Source organism: Salmo salar, chromosome 16 (assembly GCF_965601325.2).
Source record: "Salmo salar chromosome 16, fSalSal1, whole genome shotgun sequence".
Lineage (NCBI taxonomy): Eukaryota > Metazoa > Chordata > Actinopteri > Salmoniformes > Salmonidae > Salmo > Salmo salar.
The window spans coordinates 16,856,157-16,873,855 of record NC_138306.1 but is presented as its reverse complement, the minus strand read 5'-3'; the positions used below and the strand labels follow the sequence as shown (position 1 = coordinate 16,873,855).

Below are 17,699 nucleotides of genomic sequence, written 5' to 3'. Positions count from 1 at the left end.
ATGCACACACACACACACACACACACCATGCATTACATTTGAGAATCAAATTACAGTTCTCTCGTGTTGTGCTTTACCATAGCTCTAAGTACAGCAAGTACAGCTCTCCCCCTGTGGTAATAGCCCCTAGTCTAGGCTGCCCTAGGTACTTTGTTACTGAAGAGAGTAAGTCTGGGTCGTGTGTGATCTGACACAGAAAAACAACCTGTGTTCCCTCAGCCAGCCTCTAATCCACATCCAGTCCCCAAGTTTATTAGAGTGGAATGATGAACAGTGTGTGGCCCCACCTGAACCACCCCCTTCCAAAACACACACACACACACACACACACACACACACACACACACACACACACACACCTCCTGGGTTTATAATAACTCCAGCTGCCAGGCAGAGAGAGAATTAATAATTGATCTGCTATTAGCGACTGGTGCACACAGCAGTCGAGTAACGGGTCTTGAAAGAAAGACAATTTGACTTGGTGGTTGGTCTTTGAGTGGCTGGCACTGTGATGAATACTGTAGGTGGGGTTGCCATGGATACCCTGGCCTATCCTGTCCCCTGAATGTTGTTAAGAGGGAGTAGAGCAGGTGCTGTGGAGCGCCACAAAAGGCAGAGCTTGATTAGTAAAGCAGTGGTGCTCTGTGTAGAAAAGACTACAAGGCCTTGATAATGAGTCTCACTGTTCCGGCTCATAGAGAGCTCACCACAAGGAATAATATCCACTGAATTAGTAGGAAGGAAGCTTTTACCAGTTGATGTGACTAACACTGTACTAGTCCACTCTGTTTGCAACCACATACCCTTCTACAGAGTATTGCTACGTTATTATTGGCAGAATAGAAACCACCTATTTCACATTTAAACCACTGGAAGCTAGTACCAGGCTTTGTCGCTGCAGAGCTACACGTTTTATTGCGTTACATTTTATTATGTTACTAAGTGGGATTAAAATGAATTTAATTGTACTTTTTTGGTTGACAATTTACAAAAAATACTCTAATGTCGAAGAGGAAGAAAAGTGTAAATATAGTAGTTGGAAAAAGTATTCAGCTCCCTGAGTAAATACATTTTAGAAACACCTTTGGCAGCAATTACAGCTGTGAGTCTTCTTGGGTAAATCTATAAGAGCTGTGCACACCTGGATTGTACCATATTTGCCCATTATTCTTCTGAAAAAAAGGTCAGCCAAACACAAGGCTTTGCATTCAGGCCAAAAAGTGTATTCCTTTGCTGTGTTTTTATTGCAGTATTACTTTAGTGCTTGTTGCATACAAAATGCATGTTTTGGAATATTTTCATTCTTTATTTGTGTTCTTCTTTTCATCATTGTGGAGTCACTATAATGTTGTTGATCCGTCCTCAGTTTTCTCCCATCACAGTCATTGACCTCTGTAGCTGTTTTAAAATCACCGATGGCCTCATGGTAACATCCGAGCAGTTTCCTTCCTGTCCTGCAGCTCAGTTCAAGGACAACTGTATCTTGATGTGTCTGGGTGGTTTAATACATCATCCACAGCATAATGAATAACTTGACCATACTTAAAGATTTATTCAATGTCTGATTTGTTATTGTAACCCATCTACCAATCACTGCCCTTTTTTATGAGGCTTTCGAAAAGCTCACTGGTCTTTGTTATTTGAATCCGTCTTTGAAATTCAATACTTGACGGAGGGACCATACAGATGTTATATGTATGGGGTTAGTCATTCAAAAATCACACATCTTCCTCCCTTCAGATTGTGACTACGACCAGGCTGGTGGGAGCGGAACATCCCCTGGAGATGGTGTACTTTGTGGAGGGTCCCAGCGGGGATCGGCAGCCTGCAATCACTACAGCCAACATGCTGAACCGCCTTGACGTGCAGAGGGCAGCCATCATACTGGGATACAGAGTGGAGGGCATCCTGGCTACACGTGAGTTCCAGTCTGCCATAGTCTGGTCCCAGATCGCTTTATGCTGTCTTGCCAACTCCTATGGTCTTGACTATAGAAAATCTATCTAATCTATCTAACCTAATATATCTAATCTATCTATCTAATCTATGTAATCTAATCCATCTAATCTAATCCATCTAATCCATCTAACCTAATATATCTAATCTATCTATCTAATCTATGTAATCTAATCCATCTAATCTAATCCATCTAATCCATCTAATCTAATATATCTAATCTATCTATCTAATCTATGTAATCTAATCTATCTAATCAATCTAATCTAATCAATCTAATATATCTAATATATCCATCTAATCCATCTAATATATCCATCTAATCCATCTAATCTAATCCATCTATCTAATATATCTAATCTAATCCATCTATTTTATCTATCTAATCTATTTCATCTATCTATTTTATCTATCCTATCTACAGTGAGGGGAAAAAAGTATTTGATCCCCTGCTGATTTTGTACATTTGCCCACTGACAAAGAAATGATCAGTCTATAATTTTAATGGTAGGGTTATTTGAACAGTGAATAACAACAAAAATAACAACAAAAAAAATCCAGAAAAACGCATGTCAGAAATTGTATAAATTGATTTGCATTTTAATGAGGGAAATAAGTATTTGACCCCCTCTCAATCAGAAAGATTTCTGCCTCCCAGGTCTCTTTTATACAGGTAACGAGCTGAGATTAGGAGCACACTCTTAAAGGGAGTGCTCCTAATTTACATTTACATTTAAGTCATTTAGCAGACGCTCTTATCCAGAGCGACTTACAAAATGGTGCATTCACCTTATGATATCCAGTGGAACAACCACTTTACAATAGTGCATCTAAATATTTTAATCTCAGCTTGTTACCTGTATAAAAGACACCTGTCCACAGAAGCAATCAATCAATCAGATTCCAAACTCTCCACCATGGCCAAGACCAAAGAGCTCTCCAAGGATGTCAGGGACAAGATTGTAGACCTTCACAAGGCTGGAATGGGCTACAAGGCCATCGCCAAGCAGCTTGGTGAGAAGGTGACAACAGTTGGTGTGATTATTCGCAAATGGAAGAAACACAAAAGAACTGTCAATCTCCCTCGGCCTGGGGCTTTATGCAAGATCTCACCTCATGGAGTTGCAATAATCATGAGAACGGTGAGGAATCAGCCCAGAGGATCTTGTCAATGATCTCAAGGCAGCTGGGACCATAGTCACCAAGAAAACAATTGGTAACACACTACGCTGTGAAGGACTGAAATCCTGCAGTGCCCGCAAGGTCCCCCTGCTCAAGAATACATATACATGCCCGTCTGAAGTTTGCCAATGAACATCTGAATGATTCAACTGGGTGAAAGTGTTGTGGTCAGATGAGACCAAAATGGAGCTCTTTGGCATCAACTCAACTCGCCGTGTTTAGAGGAGGAGGAGGAATGCTGCCTATGACCCCAAGAACACCATCCCCACCGTCAAACATGGAGGTGGAAACATTATGCTTTGAGGGTGTTTTTCTGCTAAGCGGACAGGACAACTTCACCACATCAAAGGGACAATGGACGGGGCCATGTACCGTCAAATCTTGGGTGAGAACCTCCTTCCCTCAGCCAGGGCATTGGAAATGGGTCGTGGATGGGTATTCCAGCATGACAATGACCCAAAACACACAGCCAAGGCAACAAAGGAGTTGCTCAAGAAGAAGCACATTAAGGTCCTGGAGTGGGCTAGCCAGTCTCCAGACCTTAATCCCATAGAAAATCTGTGGAGGGAGCTGAAGGTTCGAGTTGCCAAACGTCAGCCTCAACCTTAATGACTTGGAGAAGATCTGCAAAGAGGAGTGGGACAAAATCCCTCCTGAGATGTGTGCAAACCTGGTGGCCAACAACAAGAAACGTCTGACCTCTGTGATTGCCAACAAGGGTTTTGCCAACAAGTACTAAGTCATGTTTTGCAGAGGGGTCAAATACTTATTTCCCTCATTAAAATGCAAATCAATTTATAACATTTTTGACATGTGTTTTTCTGGATTTTTTGTTGTTATTCTGTCTCTCACTGTTCAAATAAACCTACTATTAGAATTATAGACTGATCCTTTCTTTGTAAGTGGGCAAACGTACAAAATCAGCAGGGGATCAAATACTTTTTTCCCTCACTGTATATCCATGCACATATCCATGCATCAGTGCATTCATTGGCACAGAACGTGTTCATTAAGCTTTTGGAGCTCCTGATCATAGTACAGAAAATATGCAAAATAAAAAAAAGAATACTGATTAATTGCTTTCTCAGTATATGTTGACGTGTATTTATAGCAGTGTTTCAACTAATGACTTTATCCTATAGACTGTGTCAAATGCCTATCAACCTCATTATATACCCATGTTCGGGATGAAAGCCTAACACACGGTCAGAGCACCTCAGGGGACTTCTGTCCCTGCCGTAAGACTGCTCTTACGGCAGGCGAGGGTCTCCCAAGGGGTATGGCAAGCCTTAATTAAGCCTAATGAAGTCCCTTGGGTCCAGCAGAAGAACCGGCAGCCTAAAAATGTTGTGCGTGGAACACAGTGTGTACCATGCAGTGCATCTACTCTAGCTGTTTAGAAATGAACTTGGTGTGCTAGTTTGGATTTCTGATGGGGATATATAAACACAGACAGATGCACACACGCACACACGCATGTAATTGTACATACATGATGTACACACACTCTATAATATTCTATATCATGTTACGTGTTAAGTATGTCTCTATGGCCCTGTAGCTGTGGAGAAGGTGGCGGGCTACCCTCCCACGGACACGGAGAACACCAGCGTGTGGATCATCGTCGGCGTGGTGGTGCCGCTAGGTGTGGCCATCGTCATCATCTCCATCCTGTACTGGAAGCTGTGTCGCACCGACAAGCTGGAGTTCCAGCCCGACGCCATGACCACTGTCCAGCAGAGACAGAAGGTGATCAAAAACCTCATAGAAATAAAGAGACAGGAGGAGGAGGGGAGGAGGAGGGACGATGTGCCAAGGAGCATGATCCTAGAGTTTATTCACCTCTTTCAACCTGCTGTCATGTCTGGGTGTGTTGGGTCTTACATGTTTATGTTGCCTGTCTCTTTGTCCAAAGCCACGGTCTTATATGGCCCTACTCTACACAGGCTATGGGGTTGTAGGGTTACTGTTTCAGTCTTTTCTGTTCTGAACATGTTCTCACTGGGTGTGTATGTGTATATATATATATCTGCAGCACCTCTGTGCGTAGTACATTGTACTGTTAGTTATCTCTGACACTGACAGCTATTCTTCCTCCTCTACCTTCACACACGGCATGGAGAGAGATGTGTTATCAGCCAGTCGACTCCTCTGTGTCTCCACTGTTGTGTTATACGGTTATCGCCCCTCTAAAGGACATATCTATATCTAGGCCTCTATATCTCCCTGACAGTGCACTCCTCTAAACCACTTCTGTTTCTCCATGTCTGTATGAGACACTACTTCCTTGTTATGATTTGAGGGCTGTAGTTCTCGCGATATAGGGTGGTTGTGGTAGTCTCAGGCTGGGTCTCTGGGGCGAATCCTACAAATTAAGTAGAATTCTTTTGGTGTCAATTGGAGACTAAGTGAAAATGTGACTTAAGTGGGAGTTTTGCCCCTGTGCTGATAGTACTACTACTCTATATTCCCATACAGTTTAGCCTATCTCCCTCCCCTGCTGTCCAGTGATCCAGTGTATTCATGGAAGGGATCACAGGCTCCCTATGTGGCAGCATCCCATGCATTAGAGAGGATCACAAGCTCCCTATGTTGCAGGCAGCCCGACAGTAATTGGCTCTCACTGCTGTAAGGCACAGCGGCTGTGTTCTTGCCCATGACTGCCCCCGCTGTACTGCAGCTCCACACAGCTCTGCAAGATCCCCCTGGCTGACAGCAACACACTCACACACATGTGCACACTCACATATACGCATGCACGCGCTCACACAGACACCCTGCATATTACACACTCATTGCTATCCAGACAGTTAGGATCTGCTCTGCCTACTGCTGCTGCTGCTGGGGGCTGTCTAATCTCTATCCTCTCACTCACACACACACACACACACACACACACACAGAGAGACGTAGGCGGCTGTCTCTTGTATACTGTTAGGCCCTGCTATTATCAGTCTGTCTGGTCTGTCTGTGTAGTTATTAGGGTTCATCCTGTCTCTCTGATGGATCAGTCTGTCTGGTCTGTCTGTGTAGTTATTAGGGTTATCCTGTCTCTCTGATGGATCAGTCTGTCTGGTCTGTCTGTGTAGTTATTAGGGTTATCCTGTCTCTCTGATGGATCAGTCTGTCTGGTCTGTCTGTGTAATTATTAGGGTTATCCTGTCTCTCTGATGGATCAGTCTGTCTGGTCTGTCTGTGTAATTATTAGGGTTATCCTGTCTCTCTGATGGATCAGTCTGTCTGGTCTGTCTGTGTAGTTATTAGGGTTATCCTGTCTCTCTGATGGATCAGTCTGTCTGGTCTGTCTGTGTAATTATTAGGGTTATCCTGTCTCTCTGATGGATCAGTCTGTCTGGTCTGTCTGTGTAATTATTAGGGTTATCCTGTCTCTCTGATGGATCAGTCTGTCTGGTCTGTCTGTGTAATTATTAGGGTTATCCTGTCTCTCTGATGGATCAGTCTGTCTGGTCTGTCTGTGTAGTTATTAGGGTCTCTGATGGATCAGTCTGTCTGCCTTCTCTTCCTCCAACCTCTCCGTCCAACTGGGCCATTTGGCTCCAGGGCTGCTTGAGTGGGGCTAGGCAGCCGTACACTGATGATCAGACACATCTATCGTTCCCTACCTCTGCCCAACACCTCTATCCATCATCACATAACACATCCCCTCTTTCCACTTCTATTTCTCTTTCCCGTTTCTGTTCAGTCCACTCAATCACCGTTAAGGGAATCACCATTCAGGGAATCATCGTTCAGGGAATCAAGGTCTCCTCTTTCAATCAAGAGGCAAATAACCATTAGTGAGAGTGAGGAGGAAGAGGATGAGGAAGAAGAGGAGGAAGAAGAAGAAGAAGAAGAAGAGGAGGAGGAAGATGAGAAAAAGGGGAAGGTACAAAGTAGAAGCAAGTAGTTTGTAGAAGACCCTGAACCAAATAGGTTGTGTAGTGGACTTGGATCCATTGGTTGTTGTGAGCAGAGGATGGTAGCATATTGTCCCTGTACTAAAGGGGCAATGAAGTCCCATGGTAGTGAACACCCAGAGACCTTGTCAACTCATCACATGTATCGATCTCCATCCACTCCATCTGCTCAGGGGCCAAAGCTTCCTCCTCCCAAGCCAAAAACAAAGCCCACACGGAAAGGTGAGAGCTATGAGGAAGAGGAGGCAGAGGAGGAAGAGGAGGAGGAGGAAGAGAAAAAGGAGAAAGAGAAAACAGTGTTGAAAGGGATGAAGGCAAAGCAGAAGGTACAATGTACTGTATAAAGAAAGTAGTCCTCTCCTTATTAGACGTGTTGACCTGTTTCCAGGCCTTAGAGAGCGATTGGTCAGACACACAGAGATGGTAACTAGTTTGGCCTAGTACTCATGTTTACGTATTATAATAAAACTAAGTCTTTTTTGAATAATTGGCTTCAATGTTTTTGATGCTTAACATCGTAGTTTTTGAAGTCTCATCCAAATGGGCCATATATTGGATGGATACCATACTATAATGTACTGTATCAGTCTTTAGTAAGTACTGTAGTTCCCATTAGACTAGGCCAAGGTTTCAATATTTTTTTCTCTCTTTTGTTTTCTCCCGACATGTGTGAGTAGAATCAGTAGCATAGCCTAGATCTCTGTGGGGTGGTGGTGTTTATACCTAGATATTCAGTTGGTGACTAGACCAATGGGTGCTTACTGCTTAGCCTGCCCGGTTTATCATACTGGAGAGATTTCCCTCTCAAAGACAAAAGCTTAGCGTAGCACCCTGTATTATATGCATATTCAACAGCGTTTAAGAAATATATTACCTTCAGCAGGGTTATCTTTTGATCAATCCATCAATGTTTTGTGATTATTCGTGTCGCAAAAATGTTCGCTAACGTGTTAGCAATTAGCATGTTTGACATTTCAGTTGAAGTACTACTACTATCAGCTTTTTGATAAGAGGTTTAGCAAAAAAATACAGCCCGTATTATTGGCATTATTGGCCCAGTTATTGGCCAACTTACTATTTTGTTCTATTATAAGATATATCCATTTAATTGTGTTCAAAAAAGAGACACCAACCTCGAATCCGAAGTGTTTACTAGATCGTTGGCTAACCTTCCAGTAAAAAAAGACTTGCCTGTCAACTTTTCATTGCGCAGTCCGCTGCGCCCTCCTGTAGACTGTTAAAAATGGTTCTTCACCCACATCTTCTTCAGTGTGTAACCAAATAATGTCTCATTATTTGTTTTACAGATGAATCTTATGTTTTGAGAAAGTAGATAACAGTTTAATACTAGCATATAAATTAGTATGAATCATTTAGGTTAAAAAGTTGTATAGTAAATGATGTGTGGTTTGCTATACATTCAAATTTTACAATATACAGCATGTCCCACAAAATGTGTGTGTGTGTATATATATATATATATATATATATATATATATATATATATATATATATATATATATATATATATATATATATATATATATATATATATATATATATATATATATATATATATATATATATATATATATATATATATATATATATATACACACACACACAGTTGAATTCGGAAGGTTACATACACCTTAGCCAAATACATTTAAACTCCGTTTTTCACAATTCCTGACATTTAATCCTAGTAAAAATTAGGTCAGTTAGTCAGTTAGGATCACCACTTTATTTTAAGAATGTGAAATGTCAGAATAATAGTAGAGAGAATTATTTATTTCAGCTTTTATTTCTTTCATCACATTCCCAGTGGGTCAGAAGTTTACATACACTCAATTAGTATTGCTAGCATTGCCTTTAAATTGTTTAACTTGGGTCAAACTTTTCGGGTAGCCTTCCACAAGCTTCCCACAATAAATTGGGTGAATTTTGGCCCATTCCTACTGACGAAGCTGGTCAAGTTTGTGGGCCTGCTTGCTCGCACACACTTTTTCAGTTCTACCCACAAAATGTCTATAGGATTGAGGTCAGGGCTTTGTGATGGCCACTCCAATACCTTGAATTTGTTGTCCTTAAGCCATTTTGCCACAACTTTGGAAGTATGCTTTGGGTCATTGTCTATTTGGAAGACACATTTGCGACCAAGCTTTAACTTCCTGACTGATGTCTTGAGATGTTGCTTCAATATAACCACATCATTTTCCTGCCTCGTGATGCCATCTATTTTGTGAAGTGCACCAGTCCCTCCTGCAGCAAAGCACCCCCACAACATGATGCTGCCAGCCCCATGCTTCTCAGTTGGGATGGTGTTCTTCAGCTTTTTACATGACCTTTTATTTAACTAGGCAAGTCAGTTAAGAACCAGTTCTTATTTTCAATGACAGCCTAGGAACAGTGGGTTAACTGCCTTGTTCAGGGGCATAACGACAGCTCGGGGATTCAATCTTGCAAGCTTTCAGTTACTAGTCCAATGCTCTAACCACTAGGCTACCTGCCGCCACTAGGCTACCTGCCGCCGTTCTTCGGCTTGCAAGCCTCCCCCTTTTTCCTCCAGACGTAATGATGGACATTATGGCCAAATAGTTATATTTTTGTTTCATCAGACCAGAGGACATTTCTCCAAAAAGTAAGATTTTTGTCCCCATCTGCAGTTCCAAAACGTAGTCTGGCTTTTTTATGGCGGTTTTGGAGCAGTGGCTTCTTCCTTGCTGAGCGGCCTGTCAGGTTATGTCGATATAGGACTCGTTTTACTGTGGATATAGATACTTTTATACCTGTTTCCTCCAGCATCTTCACATGGTCCTTTGCTGTTGTTCTGGGATTGATTTGCACTTTTCGCACCAAAGTACGTTCATCTCTAGGAGACAGAACGCGTCTCATTCCTGAGCTGTATGACGGCTGCGTGGTCCCATGGTGTTTATACTTGCGTACTATTGTTTGTACAGATGAACGTGGTACCTTCAGGCGTTTGGAAATTGCTCCCAAGGATGAACCAGACTTGTGGAGGTTACCATTTTTTTCTGAGGTCTTGGCTGATTTCTATTGATTTCTCCATGATGTCAAGCAAAGAGGCACTGAGTTTGAAGGTAGGCCTTGAAATACATCCACAGGTACACCTCCAAATGACTCAAATTAAGTAGATTAGCCTATCAGAAGCTTCTAAAGCCATGATATCATTTTCTGTAATTTTCCAAGCTGTTTAAAGCCACAGTCAATTTAGTGTATGTAAACTGCTGACCCACTGGAATTGTGATACAGTGAATTTTAAGTGAAATAATCTCTCTATAAACAATTTTTGGAAGAAATACTTGTCATGCACAAAGTAGATGTCCTAACCGACTTGCCAAAACTATGGTTTGTGAAAAATACATTTGTGACATTTTAATGACTCCAACCTAAGTGTATGTAAACTTCCCACTTCAACTGTATATATTTACACATCCTCCAACAGCTAGAGAGTGTCTGAAATTAGAGGGTGTCTGATGTTGGGGGGATATTAGCTATTAACATGCAGAATAGAGAACGATAGAGAGAAACTTAGAGAAAGACCGAGAGAGAGAAGGAGAGAGGCAGAGCCGCACACGGCTTCCCAGTGGACCCAGTGGTGAACGCACATCGAGCAAGCCTCTCATGAAGCCATCCATGTTTCACTCCATCAGAGCAGTACATTTTAGAGAAAGCGGTGTGGTCCACCAGAAGAATCAATTCCCATCTGTCGATTTAATGTATGCTGTCGAGGGTTATGGTGTGGGAGAGTGGCAATGTCAACCAGTCTCCTCTTCTTCATTCAGTATTCTAAATGGACTGATTTTCTTAACACCAGAAACCCACTTACTGCACTAACATAACACAGCTCAGGTCTCTCTGTCTACTCCTGTGTTGTGAGACAGCCCCTGAGGCTTTAGACTCCAGTGCACAAACCCCCTTGAGGATAGCAGACAGAGAGACAGTCCTGTGTTTACCCCACTTTACTCTCCCTCTGCTTTTAATTCATTCATGCCTGTCGGACTCTCCCTGCGCTCTCTCCATCACTCAGTCAGCCCCAGTCACTCACAATTCACTACCCCTCCATCTCTCTGTCGCTTCGCTCGCTCGCTTCTCTCTCTCCTGAGGGGAAAGGCAGCCTGCCTGGCCTACTTCTGTCTGTCTGTCTGTCTGTCCTCCCTCCCGCTGCGGTCGTATATCTGTCTGATGACACCTTCCCTCGAATCTGAAAGCAGCTGGCAAATCGATGACTGTGATTGTTTTTATTCTCCCTCTCACCCCCACTCTCAATCTCTCCATTTTCCCTGTTGTTATATATCCTCCTGTTCCTCTCTCCTCTCTTTTATCCCCCTCCTCTCTCCCTCCGCCCTCTGTTTATCTCTTTCTCCCTCCGCTCTCTCTCTCTCCCTCTCTCTTCCTCCTCTGTCTCGCCATTCCTCCATCCCTTCCTCCTCTGTGTGTCCTCTATCCTCCTCCTTCTCAGCTCCAGGCTCCCAGTGTGAAGGGCTTTGACTTTGCCAAGCTGCACCTGGGCCAGCACAGTAAGGATGACATCATGGTAATCCAGGAGGCTGGTGCCCCCGGCCCTCCCTTGCCCAACCTCAGCGCCAAGGAAGCCGCATCGGAGAACGGCGAGGTCCCCACCCCTAAGTCAAAGGGGACCTCCGTCTCCTCCACCAAGGCATCCCGCAGCGCACGCAGACGAGGAAGGTCAGTAGCCCCCCCCCCACTGTGTGTGTGTGTGTGTGGCTGGCTGGCTGGCTGGCTGTGCAGCTCTGCCTCATTCACCTCAGCAGGGAGATTCCAGTAGACAGGTTTTGAAAGATGTTCCATTCACAACAGCCCGTCTTAATCAATTATTAATACAGTACACTAGACATTTGATGTATTTTGTTAAAGGGGTTTCCTCTATAGAAATGCATTAGTAGGTAATGGTTTGATATATTGTGATTGTTTTTTCTACTTTTTGATGTATTGTTGCTGAGCTTTGTTTTGTGTTTTTGGTTTCTACCTTATGCACATTGAGCGTGGGAACTGCGCTTTACAAATGAAATATTATGATACATAATCCTGGTAGAAAATGTAAAAGCAGTGACATATACTTCCTTTCTGACCTACTGTGGACAGCTCAGTTCATTTTCTGTCCCGTGACCCACACAGCAGGGTTAGCAGTTTGGGGAGTAGCCTATCGCTGGCCTCTCCACTGCCGAACCATCACAGCTAAATCAATGGTGTCAATACGTGATGGTCTATTCTCATGAGAAGGGAGAATGGTCGCTCTCACTGAAAGATCATTTCTCCTCGCTAATTGCTTCAGCTAATAGCAGATGATTTAGGCTTGAATGCAGGAGTGGCAGTCAGCACTCTGAATCCGGTGATGACTGGGATGGTTTGCTGTCACATTGTCACTAATGGAGGGGATTAGAGCGGTAATGATTTGAAAGAGAGGATTGATATTGACATGTCCTTGACTCTGGAGAGCTGTTCTACCAAGTTGGATAGGAACTTAATTATACTGTCAATGGGAAAAGTCCTAGTGATAGATTATGACAAAAAGCTTTTTTCTTTTGAGAAAAAGCCATTACAAACGTATTTCCCCTTGGAATTGATTAATTAAAAACGACTATTCAAAGCACTGTTGTTTTCATTCTATATAGTATATAGAGCTTTGGAATTGTGTATACATGTGTAAGCATGTTTGTGTGTGTGCGTGCTCGCGTGTTTGTACGAACATGACAAGTTTGTGTGTGGCTTTCCGGGGACAGGATCTCTCCATCGGACGGGGACTCCATGGTGAGCGCTGGGTCCAGTGATCGTGAGAGGGAGTCAGCCGAGGAGAACCTGAGAGCTATCGCCATGCCAAACGACAGCAAGCAGGCCCGCAAGATCCCCATCAATGTTTTAAATGGCAAGTGTCCATGGCAACACAGAGAGAAGAGGAGGTGGGGCAGGGGAGCAGAGAGAGAGAGAAGAAAAACAAGGGAAATAGATACTTGGAGGAAGAGAAACAAGCAACTGATAGACAGACCAGGAGTGAAGGAGGGACAGAGAGACAGAGAGGGACAGAGAGGGACAGAGAGGGAGAGAGAGGGACAGAGAGCAAGAGAAGGGGGAGAGACTGAGTTGGCGTGAAAGTGAGGTAGGTAGTATGTCTGACAGTCTGTTGAAAGGCCTGTGTAGTGCCACTCTGGCCTGGTTACTGGGTGTGTACACTGTGCAGACAGAGACCGAGACAACGCCAGCCAGGCACAGACTGAACCTGACTCACCACAGAGGAATGGCTCCAGCATTACGACCTCAAAGCCCTTCCTCTTGCACACACACACACACACACACACACACACACACCACACACACACACTACCTCTCAGGGCTGCTACTCAACATGCTAAACAGAGGCTCCTTCGCTTCTCTCCACAGTCTAAATAGGCTTGGCTGAGGCCAGGAGACAGGACGTTATCAGCACTGGAATTTCTTCTTCTAAATGACCCTCTGCTGGATGGTGGATGGTCAAAGACCTGACATAGCACTCAGAGTAGTGTATACACACCAGTAATGATGTAGTGCAGAGCGATGTCCGACTCCTCCAGTATTTTCTCTAAATGCTCTGGGTCTACCGCTGACGTAGTCCTTTAGAAATGGGAGAGACTTTAGCCTATATGGATATGTTTTAAACAGAACGACCTTGTCATCTGGTTAACTTGAATCTTTCTGTCTGTTGTTTTCCCGTGACTTCACTTTCTCTGTCGTGTCTGTTTTGGCTTTCAGGGAAGAATAGAATTGGTAAGAGTTTTGCTTTCTGTCAGTTCAACTTCTCTCGGTGTTGAAGTAGACATGAGGCTTTTGGGACCTGTAGCTGCTGTCTGTGCGACCGTGACGTGATGTCCGTTGTGTCGTGGTTGCTTTGTGTCGTGCTTCTCATCAATCACCACTATTCAGATGTCAGAGATGGGGAGCAATGAATGTTGTTGAACAACAGTAGTTTTAACATTAGCTTTGCCACGATCATGCCTTTTTCTTGTTGTAGCTCCCAACAAAACAAAAACAGTATTATTATCTTACATTGGAATACATATAAAAACATACCTTGATCATGTTAAAAGTAGGTACACTGTTCAGTGAATCTATTTCAAAGGATCTGCCCCCTGGTGGTGAAAATAGTTGAATGACACCTGTAAGTTCTATCACAAATTTGCCTGGCTGTGATGTTGACCTTAGTCTTCCTCCCTGGTCCCCCTCAGGTCCTCCACCCATGAACGGCCATGACGAGCAGCTGTCGTCGGCCTCCATCTTCGAGCATGTGGACCGCATGTCCCGCTCGGCCGACGACAGCCGGCGCTTGTCCAATAAGATCCAGCTGATCGCCATGCAGCCCATGGCCTTCCCAGCCCGGCGCCACGGCGCCACTGTCAACGGTATCAATGGCAGTGGGCAAGAAACACACAACATCTTCAACAAGGAGGTGAGACGCTGAACCTCTAGGACCCACTAACACCCTTCCTCAGACACATTTATGCAGGTTACAGTAATGTCATTCATTACCTTACATGGGGAGCATGTATGAACAGTAGATTCTAATGTGAGTGTCTCTGATCTTCTCTAGTCTCTCCACTGTCTGGACATCCAAAAGGGTTCTTCGGCTGTCCCTGTAGGAGAACCCTTTTTGGTTCCATGTTCATGGAACCCAAAAGGGTTCTACCTGGAACCAAAAAAGGGTTCTACCTGGAACCCAAAAGGGTTCTTTCTGGAACCAAAAAGGCTTATTCAAAGGGTTCTCCAATGGCAGGGGTGTCAAACACATTCCACGGAGGGCCGTCTAGGTCTTTCAATGAAGACCTAGACGACCAGGTGAGGGGAGTTCCTTACTAATTAGTGTACAAGGGAGGAGCAGACACATGGCCCTGCTTGGAGTGAGTTTGACGTAGGACAGCCGAAGAACCCTTTGAGCTTCCAGAAAGCACCTTTTTCTCTTAAGAGTGTACAGACAAAAGAGATGTCATCCTCAGTCAGACTCACCTGTATAAATCAAGGTCAAATGAAGTATGCAGTACATATAGTAAAGCTGCATCTGGCCTAGTGAGTCACTGCAGTCATGTCTGGCTGTTGTTATTAAGACCCAGGTGGCGTTGAGGCACAAGTCTGAGATCGAGCACCACCGGAACAAGATCCGTCTGCGGGCCAAGAGAAAGGGTCACTATGACTTCCCTGCCATGGACGACCTGGTGGACAACGGTCTGACCACTGACCCTAAGGACCAGGACCGCATCTACCACAAGGCCCAGATGCAGATCGACAAGATCCTGGACCCCGACATCCACATGCCCTCGCTGTTCATGGAGCCTAAAAAGAGGTCAGTTATTTGGGGTTTGGGAGGGGTAGGGTGTACACAGTGAGGGGTGTGCATGCGTGGTTGTGCAGTAAATGTACCTGAGGGAACTGCGGTATGTCTGTATGTTTCTCATTATAAAAGATACCGCGATTCAGAACTTTTTCTCAAGAGAATGTCATCCAGCTTTTCTTCACTGATGACTGACAGAGAACATTCCAAACCTTCAGTTTGCTAACATTTTAGGGAGAAAGATAAAGATATCTCCGTTGAATAAAAAAACCTCACGTTTGATGTCTATTCAGATTGCCGGGCCTCCGTTCCATTCCAAACGACCAGTAGATAAGAGTCCAGGCCTAAACACTTTGATTCTGTCTCTGCGTCGGAAATGGCTCCCTATTCCCTATATAGTGCACTACTTTTGAGTGCAGCTGAACAGTAGTGCACTATATAAGGATTAGTGCCATTTTTAGACCAACTGGTCAAAAAATAGTTAACTGTAGGGAATAAGGTGCCATTTCAGTGTGTTTGTCGATGTTTGTTTGCCCTTCCATAATACTGTATGTACTGCTTCTCTGTATTGACATCTCTCTCAATGGCAGGGGGAGGCGTTCTCCCAAGCAGAAGAAGAAGCACCAGCTGAACGGCAGCCTGACGGACGCAGACAAGGACCGCCTCATCTCCAACGACAGCGACGGCACCTACAGGAAATACCCTGGGGTCAACAACGTGGCCTATGTGGTGGGTATACCTGTGGAGCATATTGTATACACACACACTATAGAGAGTTAAAGGGTGCTTTTATGTTGTCAACGGAGAGGAATGTCTTCTTGGTCTGGGTCCAGATGTAACGTACAGAAAACATTTCTGTTCCTTTTGGCGTTGTTCCAAAACATATAACAGAATCACATTTGTTTTTTAAATGTAAAAACAGTTTTCTTTATATATATATTTTTTCCAACTCCAAACTGATCTGAATGAAGATTAGTCATGATGTGTATAATGGCTTTGGCTAATGACCATCTTTCTCCTCTCTTCTTTACATTAGTCAAATCTAGTCTCTTATTGTTCCCAGTCGGACCCTGACCAGGCCCCAGAGTCCGGGACCCCCTCCCCCAACGACGACGTCTTCCTGGGCCCAAACTCGCCCCCTCCGGGGCATGCCCCTCCCCCGCCCCCCTACATGCCCCCCCAGCCCTCCATCGAGGAGGCCCGGCAGCAGATGCACTCTCTGCTGGACGATGCCTTTGCCCTGGTCTCCCCCACCTCCCAGGGCAGCACGGCCGGCCTCACCCTAACTGGTGTCAACTCCAACCTCCCCAGCTCCAGCCCCCCACCCCGCGGTGGAACCCGCCCCTGGGGCTCGTCTTACCCAGCACTCAGCCCCTTCTCCTCGGTGAGTCTGTATGGCCTCCCCCTCCACAGCTCTATTGATTCACTAACACCTCTAGGGCCTACTGACAGCTCTCCTGCTTGGTCCTTGTCCTGCTACAGACGAGTTGCAATTGACACCGAAGGGTTTCTCGTAAGTTCGAGGTTTTTGGGGGGATTTCACCAGCTTTCGTAAGCGTGAGGTGTAGCAGTGCACCGTTTTCCTAATGTAATATGGATAACTGTTACATACGTCACGATAAGACTCTTTATGCTCAGTGTTTTTCCTCCTTTACCTCGCCACTCTCAGGTTTTCAATGTCAGTTTGACGCTCCGCACAGACACACTGTATTTACAACATGTTCCGGTTTAATTAGATCTTCTTAGTTACCAATCAGTGAAGGAAGTCTCCGTCTGTCTCGCCCACCCACCCCCGTGGCCCCACTCAACTCTACATTACTACAGCACATAAGACCTTCATGCAGCTGTACGCTACTACAGTACATTGCACGAGCCATAAGCCTGCTCAGTAATACTGCAACTACTGTGCATATGTTCCTAACAAACTCCTAAGTCTTAGGACATGAGAGCTGCACAGCCCAACCTTTTGAGACGTAAGGCTGCTGGTGGTTTGGTATGGTTGTTTGCCATAAGGCGCAACAAAACACTTGTCATCTACACTACAGTACAGTCCTCTGTTTAACGTGCAATGCAGCAACCCTTTGACTGTGCTTAAAAAAATAAAAAGGACTAGTTCGTAATTGCCCTCAAGGCAGTACCATGCTAATTAATTAAACGATAAGATAGTGCATTGTGTTATGTGTGGTTATATGAGATTACTGCTATAGCGTGTGTTCCAATTACACTGATTACACTAGGAAGATTTACAATATAATATACATTCAAATGTGAGGAAGGAGCTGTTGATCATGAATTATATATATATA

At 44.3% G+C, this 17,699-nt stretch overlaps 1 protein-coding gene across 3 annotated transcripts in view; it reads left to right on the top strand.

Moving 5' to 3' along the window:
• Window positions 1-17,699, top strand: part of LOC106573269 (UPF0606 protein KIAA1549) — an 87,478-nt gene that overhangs the window by 56,899 nt on the left and 12,880 nt on the right. For all 3 annotated transcript variants that reach the window (XM_082962579.1, XM_082962580.1, XM_045697018.2), the window contains exons 10-17: window positions 1,741-1,918; window positions 4,700-4,887; window positions 11,539-11,765; window positions 12,821-12,963; window positions 14,297-14,517; window positions 15,170-15,405; window positions 15,984-16,122; window positions 16,457-16,777. In XM_082962579.1, coding sequence (XP_082818705.1) covers window positions 1,741-1,918; window positions 4,700-4,887; window positions 11,539-11,765; window positions 12,821-12,963; window positions 14,297-14,517; window positions 15,170-15,405; window positions 15,984-16,122; window positions 16,457-16,777 — 1,653 coding nt within the window. The remainder of the gene's footprint in view (window positions 1-1,740; window positions 1,919-4,699; window positions 4,888-11,538; window positions 11,766-12,820; window positions 12,964-14,296; window positions 14,518-15,169; window positions 15,406-15,983; window positions 16,123-16,456; window positions 16,778-17,699) is intronic.